General features: G+C 46.5%; 1 protein-coding gene across 5 annotated transcripts in view; it reads left to right on the top strand.

The window, feature by feature from the left end:
* The window catches only part of CHD3 (chromodomain helicase DNA binding protein 3), a 66,496-nt gene that overhangs the window by 10,892 nt on the left and 37,936 nt on the right, over positions 1 to 17,668 (top strand). For all 5 annotated transcript variants that reach the window (XM_084806678.1, XM_084806676.1, XM_084806677.1 and 2 more), the window contains exons 2-5: positions 4,129 to 4,244; positions 5,048 to 5,221; positions 7,694 to 7,815; positions 17,311 to 17,585. In XM_084806678.1, the coding sequence (XP_084662804.1) occupies positions 4,129 to 4,244; positions 5,048 to 5,221; positions 7,694 to 7,815; positions 17,311 to 17,585 (687 nt within the window). The remainder of the gene's footprint in view (positions 1 to 4,128; positions 4,245 to 5,047; positions 5,222 to 7,693; positions 7,816 to 17,310; positions 17,586 to 17,668) is intronic.

Genomic DNA, 17,668 nt, shown 5'->3' with positions numbered 1-17,668 from the left:
GGAGTCGTATTTATGAATTCTTTTCCATGTAATACTCTTTGCATGTTGTAAATTAGCATGTCAGACAGTGTACTAATTTATTACATGCAGTAGGAACATAGGAAACTGCCTTATACTGAGTTGGACCCTTGGTCCATGTAGCCCAGTATTGTCAACACTGACTGGCAGCAGCTCTGCGGGTTTTCAGGCAGGAGTTTTTTCCAGCCCTACCTGGAGATGCCGGGGATTGAACATGGGACCTTCTGCTTGCCAAGTAGGAGCATGTGCTTTAACACTGATCCAAGAGAAGCCTTTAGAGAAGTACTTTTTAAAAAATGGGGAGTTTTCAAAAATATGACCACCCAGCTGCAGTTGGATATGGTCTTCCTTTTATTCAGTTTGGTCAGCCAGCTAAAATGAATATCATAGTATCTCAGTACTTGTGGTATTTTGGAGATAACGTTTTCTCCTCAATAGAAATGAGCAAGTAAGAGATTGGATGGAAAATCATTTTATCCTCATACCTAATTGAAAAGAGAGCTCTCCATCCAAGGCCAACATCGAAGGTAGGCACCATCAGGCACCTGCTGAGGTCCACACTTCAGCAGGGGCCCACTGACAAGAACCCCTTGCTCCTCCTCTTCACCATTGCAGCCTGCTTGTTCACCTGCCTCTTGCTCTGGCCCAGACAACTGTGGTGGTGAAAAGGAGGAGCAGTAGATGCCACTGCCTACCTGCTCACTGGCTCTCTGCAAGCAAGTGGTAGCAATGATGAGAAAGAAGATGAGGAGCAATAGCAGTTGGTGACAATGGCAGTGAGAAGGTAGACTTATTGAGGGAGGGGGCCTGTTGAAGTTGGCTTGCCCAAGGGCCCTCAAAAACCTGGAGCCGACACTGTCCACATGTCCTGCTAGCCTCAGCTAACCTCATCTTAAGAGCTTGGTCTGATTATGAATGAATGAATAAATAACATGCCTATTTTAAGTCCATGATTAATGATTCAGTGGGTCATTGAAATTATTGGCTGGCAGTTTCAGCCAGAACCCCCACCCCATTGATATTTTTAACTGCTTGCCCAAGAGGGCATTTCCCATTTTAGAAGCATTGAAGTTTCTGTTTGAAGTAAGTTATCCTAATTTGTGACTGTGAATGGGTAAAAGTTTATGAAGATGGTAAAGTTCTTCCAATCTACTGCTTTTTGTAACTACAATGGGAATATAAACAGAAACTTTAGAATGCTTTAGATGAGGTCTGAGAAAGGGTACAGTGTGCATTTTGAATTGGCTACTAGGCCGTGCCCATAGCCCAACAAGAGACAATTCAGTCTGTATCTCTCTCATCCTGCCTTTTCCCCAATTGGCAATGCTAATGGGAGCTTGAGAGCACTGTAATCTGTGTCCCAGGTCTGCAGGGATCTATGAAGGAGAAAAAGAACAACAGGTGAGCCAGCAGCTGTAGGATAAATTTATTTGTATTTATTTGTTGCTTTACCCACCTTTTTTTCAATGGGCTTGAAGCATATGGAGGTAACCTAAGAGTCAAGAATCCAGGCTTTAGCTTCAGCAGTGCAAACTAACCATGTTCCCATCAGACCTTTCCTTGGACTCATGATGAGGAACTGAGGCTGAGGGACTTGTCCCACAATGAGGGCACACAGTGAACACGGCTCTTTCAGAGCTAAGCCACTTCTCTGCTCTGGCTCTTCGAATGGTAGAAGTGGGATGATGCGTGGCAGCCAGAGCAATGTGGATGGCTTTTGGGGCTAGGGGGCATGGACAGGAGCTGCAATTGTTTAGAAACACTCAATGAACTATTATTGTTACACAGGATTTTTCAGTGTGCAAAATACCTTACTGTTCTTACTTTATACATGCAGCAATCAAGTTTGTAAACTGGGTTAGTGTGAGACAAGCCCAGGATCATCCATTCAGTGAGCTTCATGGCTGAGTAGGGATTTGAACATGGGATGGGTGGGTGTTCTTTCCAACCTCCAGGGGGTTGATAGCCTTTCATTTTCCTTCCATCTGTGATTCTGTGTTCTCTCCAACCTCCCTAGGCCTAACCTTGAATTTCAGCCCACTGTATGTCTTGCACCTCTCAAAAGGCTGTTTGGATGTGGGGATGGATATTGGTCGGTGTCAAATTAAATGCAACAAATCTTACATTGCCCAGCCTTAGAAAGGATTTGGACAAACGGTGACAGTACCTGACATATTGGTTCTTCTAATTTGGGGAAAGGTTTTCTGAGCATTGACACTTAGTGGGGTTACGTCCCACATTAATCACATCTAGGTTAACGGCGAGACTCTTCTGTCTCTCCCCGCCCGCCTTGTCTGGCGAGACAAGAGAAATCGCTCAAGGGAGCAGAGTGGCTCTGGAGCATCTAATTACCACTGAGCTGGCTGTCCTGTGATATTAACGAGTCAGCAGCGTGTGTAGCCTCCGTGTGCGGCTCGCAGTAGATAGAGCCTTCCTTTGCGCACCGAGGGGAGCAGGAGGTTGAAAAGCTGTCGGAGAAAATGCAGAGGATTAATGGTCCCTCCTCTGTCTTAATATACTGAAGTAATTTCAGTTGATGCTGGTGGAGTCGCTTCTGATTTACAACAAGTGTGAACGAGAGAGGAGTTGGTCCGGGTGACTCCTATTAAGGAGTTATGCCTCGTTGTTACACCTGCTGCATAGTGCAGTATCTGTGTCTACAACAATCAACCCCCAGCTAGCCTTGGGAAATTTCCTAGCTTGCCCCATTCCTACAGCTTGGGGCTTCCCGCCTAAAATGCTGTATTTTGCAATGCTTCTGGCAAACCTCAGGTCCTCTGTTCACCTCCTGGAGTTGCCAAGCCTAGAAAGGAAAGGTGATAGTGTTTTGGGGAGGAACTTCAGGCAGAGATAGCAGGAGCTTGGCTGGCAAAGCTCCAAGTCAGGGTTCCCTAAAAATAACAGGCTAAGATCGGGGGAGAGAGAGCGAGAGAGAGAAGGATTAGCAACAGTGGGGGCTATGGAAGAGGCAGGGGGTGAATGGGAGAATTGCTTGTGGCTCCCAGCTGTAGGAAAATTTGGGTAATCTGCTCTGAGGCATAGGAAGGTTGACCATTCCTGGAACAGTGCATTGTCACTGGATCGTCACAACAGGACAACGGGGAGAACGTGATGTCTTAGGCAAAGATGCCCAACATTAGCCACTCTTTTAAAGGTTATTCAGGCAGATGTGCCTTATTTCTGTCCTGTTTGCATACTCCATATATACAGGAGTACGTTACCTGTTATTTTTGCATGCGAGGAGTATTGTACTCCGTGAAAGTTATGTAAGAATAAACCAAAGTTCTCTATCCCCCAAAGTGGCCTTTCTCAGTTTGCACTCTGGCCTTGTATTTACATCTGTAAAATTTTATGGAGCTCTCTTTGAGCAAATATTTGTCTGCTGCTGTTATTTTTAATGTTATGTTGATGCTGATGTTTTATGCTAGTTTAGTGTTACTTTAATAATTTGGATTTTTTTGTATTGTTATGTTTTCTTATTATGTATGTAAGCCATCTTGTGAGGGTATATACCCTGAAAGGTGGGGTAAAATTTTATTAAATAATAAATGTAATATAATATAATGATACTTCAATCCACAGCTTTCCTAGCTGGCATGCCATATGTGCTTCAAGCTTCTTGTGCTAAAATGCCCAGCCTTCTTTACCCTACCCCTCTTCATGGTTTCAAGTGGTTTTTGAAGCAAAATGAGCTAAGGTCTTTGTGAAAGTTCCTTGGAGGATTATAATCTGTGCCCTATGACTGTCTCAGGAGTGTTGGAACAGATGGCAGGTCTTCTGACCAAGGTGGGTGGGGGGAGTGAAAACAAAACAGAACAGTAATAATAGTACAAAAAAGAAAGAAAAGAAACCATCAAGCCTGTCTGGATAAGGCTGACAATGGGGAAACTCCACAAGCGCTCAGAGTGCATAGCATGGCCCTTTTAGTGCAGTGGTGAGACCTGCTGGCAGAGATCGCAATGTAAGGATTGGAGGCAAGCAGGAGAGAGGATAATTGCTTCAACATGTGAGCTTGGAATTGTAGCTTCCCAGAAGTGGTAAAGCAGGCGAGTGAATTCTTTCTTTTTCTGTCTATTTTGGGTCTCTTTCTTCCCATCCCTTTATTTTCAGACGAGGAGGAGGAGTTGCGCAACTTAGAGAGTCCTCTTGTTGTCAAGAAGAAGAAACGAGGGCCCAAAAAGCAGAAGGAGAACAAGCCAGGGAAACCCAGAAAGCGCAAAAAATTAGTAAGTTGTGTGAACAGAATCCTCTCCCTTCCTCCTGTGTGCATACTAATGCTTTGTTGCTTTTTGGAGGAAGTGGGCATTTGAAGCTGATGGGGCAACCGTGGTAGTGGCAAAACTGTCTTATTGGTATCTAGAGGAAGCCAGTTTGCAACAAGGGGCAGGGCTTCTTGATGGATACCACTCCCACCATTCTGGTGTAGGACAACCAATCAGGAACTAATGGCAGAGCTTGGCACCATGCCAGGACTCTCACAGCCCCCATTGCGCTCCCCCCGCCCCCAGTACTGGCTAGTTGACTTATGGGCTTATATAGTACTAGTTTGGTCACCCTCAAGTCCTGCAAGATGGGATTCTGTCCTTGTTAAAGGGTGTGGTGGACTGATGGAGAACACAAAGGATATTTTTAACTGGGACGGGACAGGAGCCAGAAGTAGTGCTACTCATGTTTTTGTCTTGATTTTGGATGAAAGTGAGTTACTTGTGCACGTTTCTCATGTACCAGTCTTAGAAATCCTTGGATGCCCCTGTCAGTGGCCTACACCTCCCTAGGGACCCGTACTTTGTAAGGTTTTCTGCCTGAGGCGTTCTGTTGAATCACCTCATCAAGGTTTACTCTTTGTTTCATGGGTTCATAGAAACTTCAGACTGTTTACTTTGTGAAGTCCCTTTATTACACACCATAACAAAGGGGTTACCCTTGTCCTGCCACAGGACTTATCTTGCCCAGCAGGAAGGCTCGTCATTAATTAATGTTAATGATCTCACTTGCTGTGTCCTCTTAGTCTCTGTTTTTCTCTTGGCAGGTCAGTGAGGAAGAGTTTGAGTCAGACCGAGAGGAGTATCGGGCCAAGTCAGAGAGTGGTGGCAGTGATTATGGAGGAGTGGGAAAGAAGAAGCGAAGAAAGCATCGGGAGAAGAAGGAGAAGAAGACGAAACGGCGGAAAAAGTCAGAAGAAGATGGAGTGCAAAAGCCAAAGGTAGGTGATAGCACCTCTGTGTGGGCTAGATTCACGTCCTACCCCTCAGTGAATAGTTGGCAAATAGGTTGGTTTGGATGGAAAGGGGAGAATAATGAGTTTCATGCTGATGTAGGCACCTAGAATAGACCTGTTTATGTTTCCAGTCCTGCATTTTCCACACTCTTTCATCTGTGCTAGGCAGTGATAGCACAGAGAGGAGAACTTTCCCCAAATCCCCATGCTCTCCAAACCCTCTCCACACACTCTGTTGTTTCTGGATAATCCCAGGTGGTAGGGACACGCACCCATATATCCTTCTTAGCGCCACAGAAAGGGAGGGTGAGCACAGCGGAAGATACAGTGAGAGAATTCAGAGAGCGACACAGTGCCTGCGTGATCCCTTGGGCAGAGAGTTTCTTAGGTTCCATCACATCCTCTGCTAGCACCCACTCCAGTCTCTTACTGCTGTTCTAATTCATGGGCATTTATGGTGGCAGAAGTCAGGGACCTTGGCCCAAGTCCTTGGTTTTTCTATTTGTCATGTAATTAATTAACTAATTAATTAATTCATATCCTATACCTTCAGTTCATAAGTGCTCTCAGGGTGGCTCATGCTTTAAAAATAAAAACAACACAATCAACATATAAAGAGGTAAAACAGGACAAAGTTGCAGCAAATAAAAAGCAGGAAGCCAAATAAAATGGTATGGAATCCACATCTTAAAAAGCCTGGACAAATAAGAATTCCTTTACCTGGCACCAAAAGACATCAAGCTCAGTTCCAAGTAGGGATGCATGGACTGTGTGAAATCCGCTCCGTCTGTGTTTAGCCGATTGTCAGGCGCCTTTTGTTCTGTCGTCTGCTCACAGGCAGATGTGAATATTTTCATAATTCGGAAAATGCAAATAATTACATAAGAGGTTTTGTAACAATTGAGCTTGGTATGTAACATTTAGCGTATTGTCCCCCATTCCATTCAACTTTTTCCTCAGCAGAAACGTGCATATTTTCCTACAAATAAATATGTGTAAATTTCGGGAAAGTAAAAAAACATCTGAAAGTCCAGGGACTCTGTGCAGCCTGAGGGGGTCATTCCGCAGTGGATTCTGCAGGTTGGTTTCTTAGACTAAAATGAGCTCATTTTAGTCTGTCTCGAATTTCTCCAGCATCCCTGGTTCCAAGTGAGTCTCCTTGAGGAGAACGTTCCCAGAGTTGGGTTGCCATGACTGAAAAAGCCATATTATGGCTCACCATTTGCCTCATTTCAGCTGGCAGAGGGATCCGAAGAAGAGCCTCTGATGAAAATTTTAATAACCAGGCAGGTTTGTGTGGCAGAAGGTGATCTTTAAGGCTGGGGCCTACTGCTCCCTTCTGGCAGGTGTTACTCTGTGAGGATATCTAGCAGAATTAGTAGCAAAATGACCTCCTCAGGCCTCCTCTTCCTCAGGGCAACATTTCAATATTTTACTCAGGGTGTTGGAAGGTCTTAAAGCAGGTGTGGGTAACCTCAGGCTTGGGGCCAAATCCAGCCCTCCTGGGGTCTCAATCTGGCCCTCTGGGGTTCCTCAGATGGCGACCACTGACTGTTTGGTGGTTTCCTGGCTTTTGTACAGTTTTTTCCACATTCTAAAAGCTTAAATGCATCTCTTAAGGCTTAGTTACTAGCAGTAAGAGATTTATTTATTTATTTGAAAGATTTATATAACACTGAACAAATTTAAAAATATCCCTAAGTGGTTTTCGCTTTAAGATAAATATTTTTGGCCCTGGCCCTTTTGCCTCCCCCCCCCCCCAGTAATGTAGCCCCTGAGAGTGTCTCTGAAATTGAATTCAGCCCTTAGGCTGAAAGAGATTCCCCACTGCTGTCTTAAAGCAATGTTTCCCACACTACTTATACCTGGGCATAGTGTTTTTTTCCCTAGATTAAGGAGTCACACTTCAGCCTACACCCAAAAAGCAACAAACAACACTACTCCCTCCCTCCCTCCCTCCCTGCATATTTCTTGTTCAGCTGCCAGAACAATGGGCAGATGTGCTTCTTGCAACTGCAGTATAGTCTAGTGAGTGCATCCCCATGTTGTCTTTCTCTCCTTTCTCAATCAGTTAGGGGTAGGGCTGTGTTTTGGGGGGTGCTTGTGAAATGTCTTTCTGTTTCTCAGCTGTAGAATAGGGTGCATCACTGAATCCCAGTGCACACTTTCCCTTGGGAAGATGTCACTGTCTGTAACTTGGTAGAATGTGAGGGGATGAAAGCTCCAAGAGATACAGAGTGCTGGATGCATCCAGCATGGTAGCTTAAGTTGTCAAGGCATGCTTCAGCTCCTCTCACAGCACAATTGTGTTTCCAGTTCTGCACTTCCCCTATCCCTACATTCCTTCCCCGGTACCAGGCAGTGGTAGCACATGGGAGAGCATGGCCTTTGGGGATCTTAAAAGCTCAAAATATCCTGAAGATTTTATGTTCCTGAACATTTTATGTTCCTTTCAAGGTGGAGCAGAAATCCTCTGCTCAGCTGCTCATGACTTGGGGGCTGGAGGATGTCGATCATGTCTTCACCGAAGAGGACTATCACACCCTGACGAATTACAAAGCTTTCAGCCAATTCATGAGGTGGGTTCTCTGATGTTTATCTAGATTCCAGGAGGGGTGGGTGGGATGGACTGATGGTAGATTTTTAAGGTCCACCTATTTCCAAAAACAGCCCCCCCCTGCCCGCCTCAACAGTGTTTGGAGATGAGGGGTCAGCTTTGTGAACAGCGTTTAATATTCATGTAGATTATTTATTTATTTAGAACAGCTTTCCCCAAATTGGTGCCCTCCATGGCTGGCTGGGGGATGATGGGAGTTGTAGTCCAACATACCTGGAGGGCACTAGGTTAAGGAAGACTGATTTAGAATATTTAGAGGACACCTTTCTGGACAAAGTCCTCTCAAGGCAGTGAACAATGATATAAAGATTAGAGTATTACAATGTTAATCCGGTGGGCCACATGCTACACCCTCTTTATGTATATACAGGAATACGTTTCTCCCCTCCCTACTTCTTCCCATAAGGAGGGTTGTGTTCAGTGGGATCATGGGAAGATACCCTGAAGTTCTCCTCTGCCCTGCTTTCTGGGAAGGCCCTATTCCGGTAATGTTCCCAAATGGTACAGGAGCATGAATGGGTTGGGAAACTGAGATACTGGTTGGTGCAAATGTAGCTGCTCTTCCCTGGCTACATAGTGGATTGCAGAAAGGATGGTGCAAAGCAGGAGGTGGGGGAGAGACAGAAAACCTCTGTGTGTGTAATGCGGGTGCTGTATGCTACTTAATGGTATATATTTCTAAGCTCACAGCCTTGTTAAACTCAGGTGTTGGAACACCAAACAGTCCCTGCGTCTACATCCACAGATCTGAGGGCTTATCTGGCCATGAGCCTGTGACTCAATCCAGGCATGGCTGCGTTCATGTCAGCTATGAGGAAGCAGCCAGTGGCCTTGGCAGGCCCCACAGTATCTCCCTCCTTTGGCTTGGCGGGCAGAGGCGCACTCTGCCGCCAGCAACTCCCTGTGACCATTGGCAGAAATCCGGCACCAGCATTTGTGGGATCTTGATGCCACTTGGGCCTCGCCAGTTTTAATCAAAGCAGTGATTTGTGCCAGGTGCTCATGGAACAGGCTAGCTAGTGGGGCTTTAGGGGAGTAAAGCTCTCAGCCCGACTCTAATTAGCTCTAAATTGTTTGGCGCTTGTCCATACCTTAGGCAGCTTGCCTTCTTCCCCTGCTGCTGCTGCTGCTGGGATCAGCCAAGAGCTCCCTCAAGACCAACGAGATGAAGCTTCTGCTGGGAAGGCCCTTTGGAGCCCTTTGACATGCTCCTCATGGCTCCCTGAGGGCTTAAAGATCTCCTGCTGTGCATTGGGACTGGTGGCATTCTTGAAATGCAGTGCATAATCAGGGTTTCTAGAGATCTGCATAGCTGCCATTGCGCCATTTATTTATTTATTTATTTATTTTTATTCATTTATTTTCAACATTTGTATACCACTCCACATCTAAAACGTATTCTGGAGTGGTGAACATAAAAGGTAAAAGGATAAAAGATAAAAAGAATTAAAGCACCATATTAAAATTGTTATTTTAAAAACAATACCAATAAAAACCATGGCTGGTAAGTTAGGGAATGTTTCCTGGAAAGAGCTGTTTTCAGGAGGTGCTGGAAGCAGCACAGTGTTGGCGCCTGCCTGATCCCCGGGGGTAGGGAATTCCAAAGAAAGGGGGCCACTACACTGAAGGCTGTTCTCCTGGTGGACTCCAATAGGTCCATGTAGAACCACCAGGAGCATGCCCTCTGATGACCTCAGTGACCAGGCAGTTTGGTAAGGCAGAAGGCTCTCTCTCAAGTATTCTGGTCACAAGTTTTTTAGGGCTTTGTACACTAGTACCAAAACCTTAAACCTGGCCTGGTAGTGAATGGGCAGCCAGTGCAGTTCCCTCAGCAAAGGAGTTGCATGCTGAAAGGGGGCAGCTCCCAACAACAGCTGGTGCGTTTCTGAGCCCAATTCAAAGTGCTGGTTTTGACCTTTAAAGCCTTAAACAGTTTGAGACCAAGTTACCTGAAGGACTGCCTTCACCCATATCAGCCTGCCTGCATTTTAAGATCAGAAAGAGAGGCCCTTCTCATTTGCCCACCCGTGAGAACAGTCAGGTGGGCGATCACATGTGCGAGGGCCTTCTCTGCAGTTTCCCCACACCTCTGGAACAAGCTGTCATTGGAGGCCCATCATGCTCCGTCACTGCAGACTTTTAAGAAGGCCTTGAAAACATATTATTTTACCTTGGCCTTCTCTTGATATGACTGCTATTTTTGCTGTTAACATTGTTGCTGGTTTTATTGTTGGCTTTTGTTGTTTTTATGTTTTATCACTTTTAATATTTTAACTGGTTTTATGTATTTTATTGTTATAAGCCACCTTGGGAGGGCTTCTGCCCTGAAAGGCGGCCAAGAATTATTTTAAATAAATAAATACATAAATACATAAATAAACAGCTGACTGCTGCGTTCTGCACTAGCTCCAGCTTCCAGAGCAGCCTTAAGGGCAGCCCCACTTAGAGCACACTGCAGTAATCCAGTCTTGAGGTTACTAACGCTTGTAGCACTGTGGCCAAGCTATCCCTGACCAGGAGAGGCCATAGCTGGCGAACCAGCCGAAGCTGGTAAAAGGCAATCTGAGCCTCTGTGACCACTTCGGTCTTCAGCAACAGTGATGGATCTTGGAGTACCCCCAAACTACGAACCTGATCTTTCAGAGGGAGTGTAACCCTATCCAGAAAAGGCAATGAGCCTATCTCCCAGACTCGGGAACCACTCACCCCCAGGGCTTCCATCTTGCCAGGATGCAGTTTCAGTTTATTGGCCCTCATCCATCCCAGTACTGAGTCTAGGCACTGATTCAGGACTCGTACAACCTCTTCTGATTCAGAAGTCACAGGGAGATAGAGCTGTGTGTCATCAGCATACTTATGGCACTTCACTCCAAATCCCCTAATGACTGCTCCCAGCGGCTTCATATAGATGTTCAACAACATTGGGGACAAGATGGTACCCTGTGGCACCCCATAGCTCAATTGCCAAGGGGCCGAGGAATGGTCACTCAATTTTACTCTCTGAAATTGACCCCGCAGGTAGGACTGGAACCACTGTAACACAGTGCCCCCAACACCCATTCCATGGAGTCAATCCAGGAGGATACCATGGTTGATGGTATCAAAAGCCAATGAGAGATCAAGTAGAATTAACAGGGTTGCCCTCCCCCTATCCCTCTCTCGATAATGGCCAATTATTATTGGTTGATAATGGCAACCAAGGCCCAGATCGGAATGGGTCTAGATAATCAGCCAGTGTGGTGTAGTGGCAAGAGTGTTGGACTATGAGCTGGGAGATTCGGGTTCTAGTCCCCACTCGGCCATGGAAGCTCACTGGGTGACTTTGGGCCAGTCACAGACTCTCAGCCCAACCCACCTCACAGGGTTTTTGTTGTGAGGATAAAATGGAGAGGAGGAGGATAATGTAAGCTGCCTTGGGTTCCTTGCAAGAGGAAAAAAGGCGGGGTATATATGCAATAAATAAATATATCAGCATCCTCCAAGAGTGCCTGCATTTGTTCCGCCACGACCCTCTCCAGTACCTTTCCTAAGAAAGGCGGTTTTGCAACTGGGTGGTAGTTGTCTAACACCATTGGGTCCAGAGTGGGCTTCTTCAGGAGTGGTCACACTACTGCCTCCTTAAGGACAGCAGGGACCACCCCTTCTTGTAGAGAAGCATTCACCACACCCTGGACCCACCCAGTCATACCCCCTTGGCTAGCTTTTATTAGCCAGTAGGGGCAAGGATCAAGAGGGCATGGAGTCGGTCGCATTGCTGCAAGTACCTTGTCCACATCATCAGGCCACAGCAACTGAAACTGATCCCATAAAATCTGGCAGATGGTGGTGTCAGACACTTTGACTGGAACTGCGCTAACAACAGCGTCAAGTTTGCTGCAGAGACAGGCGATTTTGTCCTCAAAGTGTGATGCAAAAAGGTCACAGTGGTCACATGCGCTGCAGTGACTGGTGTCATGTTATCCTTCCATGTGCAAAGTGCTGTATTGTCCCTAGCACATTTTTATCCTTGCAAGAGCCCTGTGGAGTTAATCAAGCTGAGAGAAGATTACATCCCAAGGCTATGCAGCTGTCCTCATAGCAGGACCCTAGGGGCATGAACCTGAGCTTCCTATTCATTTGAATCCACAATCTGTTCTCCACAGCAGCATACTGGGGAAAAATGGTGCCCCACTAGAGATGGTGCCTTCTGGCCCTCATCTCACCCTGGTGCATTCCCCCCCCCCCCCCATCAACTGTAACAACTCGCAGGTCGTGGGATGGAAGGGTGAGGAAAGAGAATGTGGCCCCAAGTCTCCTTCCCACCACTTGGTTTGCTTCAGCTGCTTTGTGATGGGGCAAGAGCACAATTTACAACTCCTGAAGTCAGGGGTGGAGGGAAGTGAACAGCTTTAGAATTGCAGACTGAAACTTGTGGTTGATGTGGTGGGAAAGAGAAACAGGATGCTAGTGTAAGCATCAAAATAAAAGGTGACATGATGTGGGGGGGGGGAATGGAAAAGAAATGTGAGTTTAGTACTAGTTGAAGAGCTGGAAAACTTGGGTTATCACAGGTGGCTGTCCTTGGGGCTAAACTTCCATGGAGCTTTTGTCTCTGAAGAAGAACTCAATTTCTCTGCAGGAGGAAAGATAAGATATAGCGTGCAGTTCTTCCCAGCCCCACAGTGGTATGATTCTGCCGTGTTGCACCCATCCATCTCTGCCTTCTGTTTTGTTCCCCCCCCCCCGACCCTTTCTCTTCCCCTTCCTCTTGATCTGTTTTTAATATTCCACCTTTGTCTTTTTCTCTGGATGTAGAATTGCTCCCATATGGTGTTGCAGTCCAAAATAGTAAGTGGCATTGGCTGGGCCTTCCTTTATCTTGTTGTACTTGCCTCTGCCTCTCCATTTCCCCCTCCCTATCCACATTCCTTTTCAGTCTCTCTCCACATGCAAAGCAGGGCAGACCTGCTGCTGCTGCTTTGTTTTGTTCAGGCCTGTCTTTGTCTTTGAGCCCCGCCTATTTCTGGAAAGCATTTTGAAATGAAATAAATTCAAACACCCCTCCCCTCCCCCCCCCCAGTTTAGTGCAGATACTTACTCTCTCCCCTCCCTTTTAAAGTAAGAGCTCATATTTCTTTAATAACATCCCTTAATAGTCTGCAGTGCATTATGGGTCATGGTGACCATCAATAATTAAGAAGTCAAATCCAGTCGTCAAAATGAGATCATAGCATGGCTCTGCATAGCAGCCTTCTTGTTGGCTCGGTTCAGATGATTCTCCAAATCAGGGTTTAAAGGACTGGGAGTATGTCATGAGCTTACATAGTCTTCTCTGCCGCCGTCTCCTTCCTCTCTTGCATGCCAGTTTCCTTCTCTAGTTCCAGGTTGTTTCAACCATAGCTTGCCATGACATCCAAATTGGGCAAACTGTGGTTGGGGCTAACATCTAAACCAAGGCTTGCAAAGCCACTTCAAATCATGATTTGTGGAGCTTAGCCGTAATTACAGCTTGCCCAATGTGGATGTCATGGTGAGCCATAGTTAGAACACCCTGGAAGTGCAGGAGAATCGGCATGTGAGAAGATGGAGAGGACGGGGGAAGGAGCCTGTGACCTGGAGGGTTGTCAGAACTGTGCAGTTGTCTGCCTTCAATTTTGTGGAGTTTTCCTTGGTGTTTTAGGGTTATCCCTGGATTTATGAGGACCAGGGCTATCCTACTGAGTGAGGGACCTCAACAAAAAAGCATGCAAGCCTACACATAGAAATGCCTCAGTAGACTCCTCTGTTGTTAGCTAAGATGAAACAAGATGACTTCTTGGCTCAAGGGGTCCTAGGCCTCTGATTTCTGGGAGGGAATGATAAAAGAGACAGCTGGATTCCAGAGGAGTAGCCATGTGTGTCTATAGCAGGAGATGGGTGGTCACTCCATCATCACCTGCATGTGGTGTTGCTCCCAAGTAGATCCCTAAAATTTTCCTTGTTGTTGTTCAGTCGTTAAGTCGTGTCCGACTCTTCGTGACCCCATGGACCATAGCACGCCAGGCCTTCCTGTCCTCTGCTCTCTCCTGGAGTGTGCTCAAGGCCATATTCATTGCATCGGTGATGCTATCTAGCCATCTCATCCTCTGCCGTCCCCTTCTCCTTTTGCCTTCAATCTTTCCCAGCATCAGAGTCTTTTCCAGGGAGTTTTCTCTTCACATTTGGTGGCCAAAATATTTGAGCTTCAGCTTCAGTATCTGTCCTTCCAGTGAGCACTCAGGGTTGATTTCCTTTAGGATTGACTGATTGGACCTCCTTGCAGTCCAGGGGACTCGTCAGAGTCTTCTCCAGCACCACAGTTTGAAAGCATCAACTCTTCGGCGCTCAGCCTTCCTTATAGTCCTGCTCTCACAGCCATATGTTACTACTGGGAAAACCATAGCTTTGATTATACGGACCTTTGTCGGCAAGGTGATGTCTCTGCTTACTATGCTGTCTAGGTTTGCCATAGCTTTCCTCCCAAGGAGCAAGCGTCTTTTAATTTCATGGCTACAGTCACCATCTGCGGTGATCTTGGAGCCCAAGAAAATAAAATCTGTCACTGCTTCCATTTCTTCCCCTTCTATATGCCAGGACCCTTCTATATGCCAGGAAGTGATGGGGCCAGATGCCATGATCTTAGCTTTTTTAATGTTGAGTTTCAAACCAGCTTTTGCACTCTCTTCTTTCACCCTCCACAAGAGGCTCTTTAGATCCTCTTCGCTTTCTGCCATTAGGGTGGTATCATCTGCGTATCTGAGGTTGTTGATAATTCTCCCGGCATTCTTAATTCTGACCTATGATTCATCCAACCAGGCGTTTCTCATGATGTACTCTGTATATAAGTTAAATAAGCAGGGCGACAATATACAGCCTTGTCGTATTCCTTTCCCAATTTGGAACCAATCAGTTGTTCCATGTCTGGTTCTTACTGTTGCTTCTTGACCCTCATACAGGTTTCTCAGGAGAGAGGTAAGGTGGTCTGGTACTCCCATCTCTTTAAGAATTTGCCAGCGTTTTGTTGTGATCCACACAATCAAAGGCTTTAGCATAGTCAATGAAGCAGAAATAGATGTTTTTCTGGAATTCTCTTGCTTTCTCCATGATCCAGCGAATGTTGGCAATTTGATCTCTAATTTTCCTACTGGGTGACTAATGTAGAGCCAGGACATAAGTTGATCCAGGGCCTTGCCCTGGAACACGTGATGCTATAATCAGGATGCAGGATGCAGGAGTGCCTCTGGGAAATCACAGCCAGCTCCCTACCCCATATCTGGATTTAGGGAGCAGGAATGAAAGGCAGACTTGAGTCCCTGCATCTCTCCTACCACTCTTGGCCTTTAGAATGTGTGCATGTGTGTGCAAGCATGCACATGCCCTTCTGTGATCTCACCCTGCAGATGCAGAAACTAGAATTATTTTTTATTGATTTACAACATTTATATACCAGTAAAATACCAGTAAATACAGTGGCTGGTCAATCAAGGAAAGCTTCCTGGGATAAAGATGATTTCAGGAGGCACCAGAAACAGCACAGTGTTGGTGCCTGCCTGATCTTCAGAGGCAGGGAGTTCCATAGAAAGGGGGCTACCACACTGAAGGCTCTTCTCCAGGTGGACTTCAGTTGGGCCATAGCAGGAGGATTATGGCAGGATTCAGCATCTTGAAAAATTTAGCTCACACTTTTCACAAGCTTAGCTTTTCTGGCTGTGATACTAGACTTGAATGTGTACGAAATCTAAGGTGTGGGCCAGGCTGAGTTGAGCATGGTTTCAGGGCCTTTGCCCATGGATAGAAACAGCAGAATCAATTATGTCAAATATGGAGATCTATTGAGACAGACCTGTTCATAGGGCATCTGTTTCATTTGCGGAATACTCCCAAGTCTTTACTGTGTTTGCCCTCAGAACAGCCCTATGCTGTAGGCTGCTAGGGTTCCTTCCTTCCAGATGTGGGAAGTGAAGGCTTACAGAGGCTGTGACTCTTGGCAGAGTTGGGAGTTGAATGAGGGTTGGAACTGGCTCTGCTAGAAATTAACCCCCATAGAGCCCTATGCATGGCTTTCCTGTCAGACTCATAAAAATTCATATTTCTCCCCGTTGCACAGAGGCACAAGGCTGTGAATGTCTGCCAGCCAAAATCCCAGAGGTCCTTGTAGACTCAAGCCCCAATTGGATCAAACGTCAGCGTGCTGGTTACTAGTGCTGTGTGTTGACAGCAGATGAAGTGCTGAGGCTGGTTGGGGGCAGCAAGATCAAGACGACGCAGCATCTGCAGCAAGGATTATTGCAAATGATGGATGTCTTGTGCTCCAGGGTTCTTGGCTGGGGGGATGGAGAGATGAAGGAGGAGAGGAGGTCAGGAAGCTGTTGCCTCCAGTCCTGTATGGCAACACTGCGCTTTGTTCCAGTGAGCGTGGTGTTGGCCTCTGTCGGATTAAACAGAGTGTTGGCCTGTTCCAGTTTGGCAGTTCTTGTCATCCCTTGAGACTGATAAGAGCTGAGAGGAGTGAGCCACTATAATCCTTGCCTTGCTGGCCCGCAGGGTTACTCCTAGGGGAGGGGCAAGCAGGGGTGATTTGTGTATAATGCTTTGGTTTGCTGTATGCAGTGGGCCTGCTTCCATGTTGGCCTGCCTTCCTCTTGGCCTCACTTGTGTGGTGCATTGATAGCTTTCAGGCCTAAAAGGGATGTTTTTTATTGTTCTCCTTGGATCCCAAATACGTGGGGCCAGTTCTGAAATATTCCACTCATGTGACTTTGGGAATGTGATAACATGATGATTACTGCTACTCAGAACCACTTCTCTCTAACAGTTCCTCACCATGAAAATAGCACCGGAATAAAACCACAAATGTTTCTATCTTAAAATATGCAAGGCCCTCTGCTTTCCTTCCATTGGGCTTAGGGGGTGATTTGGGAATTGTAACACTTCTGATAGCTTGGCACCTTCTCCTGAGTCCCATCCCAAATCCATTAAGGTCTGCTGTAGTTGATAACAATGGGGGTGGGGTGGGGGGCATGAAGGGCTGGACTTGATGGCTTCTGGGTTCTATAATGTAGTCCAGGTGTGTGCGCTGCACAGTCACCCAGTCCTATCTTCTAATCTCAGCCTTCATTAACAAATGAAAGTGCTTGTTTCCTCATACAAAATCAGTAACTGGTGCAAGGATTTCCAGGTTCTATTCCTTTCTTAGAGTGGGGGTAAGGAAAAGCTATGAGTGTTGGCAGTGTGTGGTGTGGGGAGCCTGGACTAGATTCTAGTGTGCAGGAAGAAGGGGTCATGGAACCAGGACTCCTGAGAGAATCAACAATAGCCTAGCAGCTTAGTGTGGGGAATAGCACTGAGAACCATGGCATCAAGGCATCTTCTTTATTAGGTACTGAAAGAGTTAGTGTGGGGTCTGCACATTGACCTGAGGGGGCTTGAATTGGCATTTTGTTTCCTCCCCCACTCCTAGGCCTCTTATTGCCAAAAAGAACCCGAAGATTCCAATGTCCAAAATGATGACTATCATGGGAGCCAAATGGCGGGAGTTCAGTGCCAACAACCCCTTCAAAGGGTCAACAGCAGCTGTGGCCGCCGCTGCTGCCGCCGCCGCTGCAGCAGTAGCTGAGCAGGTGTCGGCTGCAGTGTCGGCTGTTACTGCTTCACCTGAGCCACAACCACCACCTCCTCTGCAGCCTCCTCCGCAGATTCTTCCAATCCGCAAAGCCAAAACCAAAGAAGGCAAAGGTGAGTGTCAGGATCTTTGGGCCTTCCTGGAGAGGGTGTGCGTGTAGGGGTGCATTAGTCAAAACTGCTGGCTTGATCTGGTT

The sequence above is a fragment of the Heloderma suspectum genome, chromosome 6 (assembly GCF_057233095.1).
Source record: "Heloderma suspectum isolate Gila_16-S chromosome 6, 16-S_ref, whole genome shotgun sequence".
Lineage (NCBI taxonomy): Eukaryota > Metazoa > Chordata > Lepidosauria > Squamata > Helodermatidae > Heloderma > Heloderma suspectum.
The sequence above is the reverse complement of the archived record's forward strand: the minus strand, read 5'-3'. Positions and strand labels throughout refer to the sequence as shown.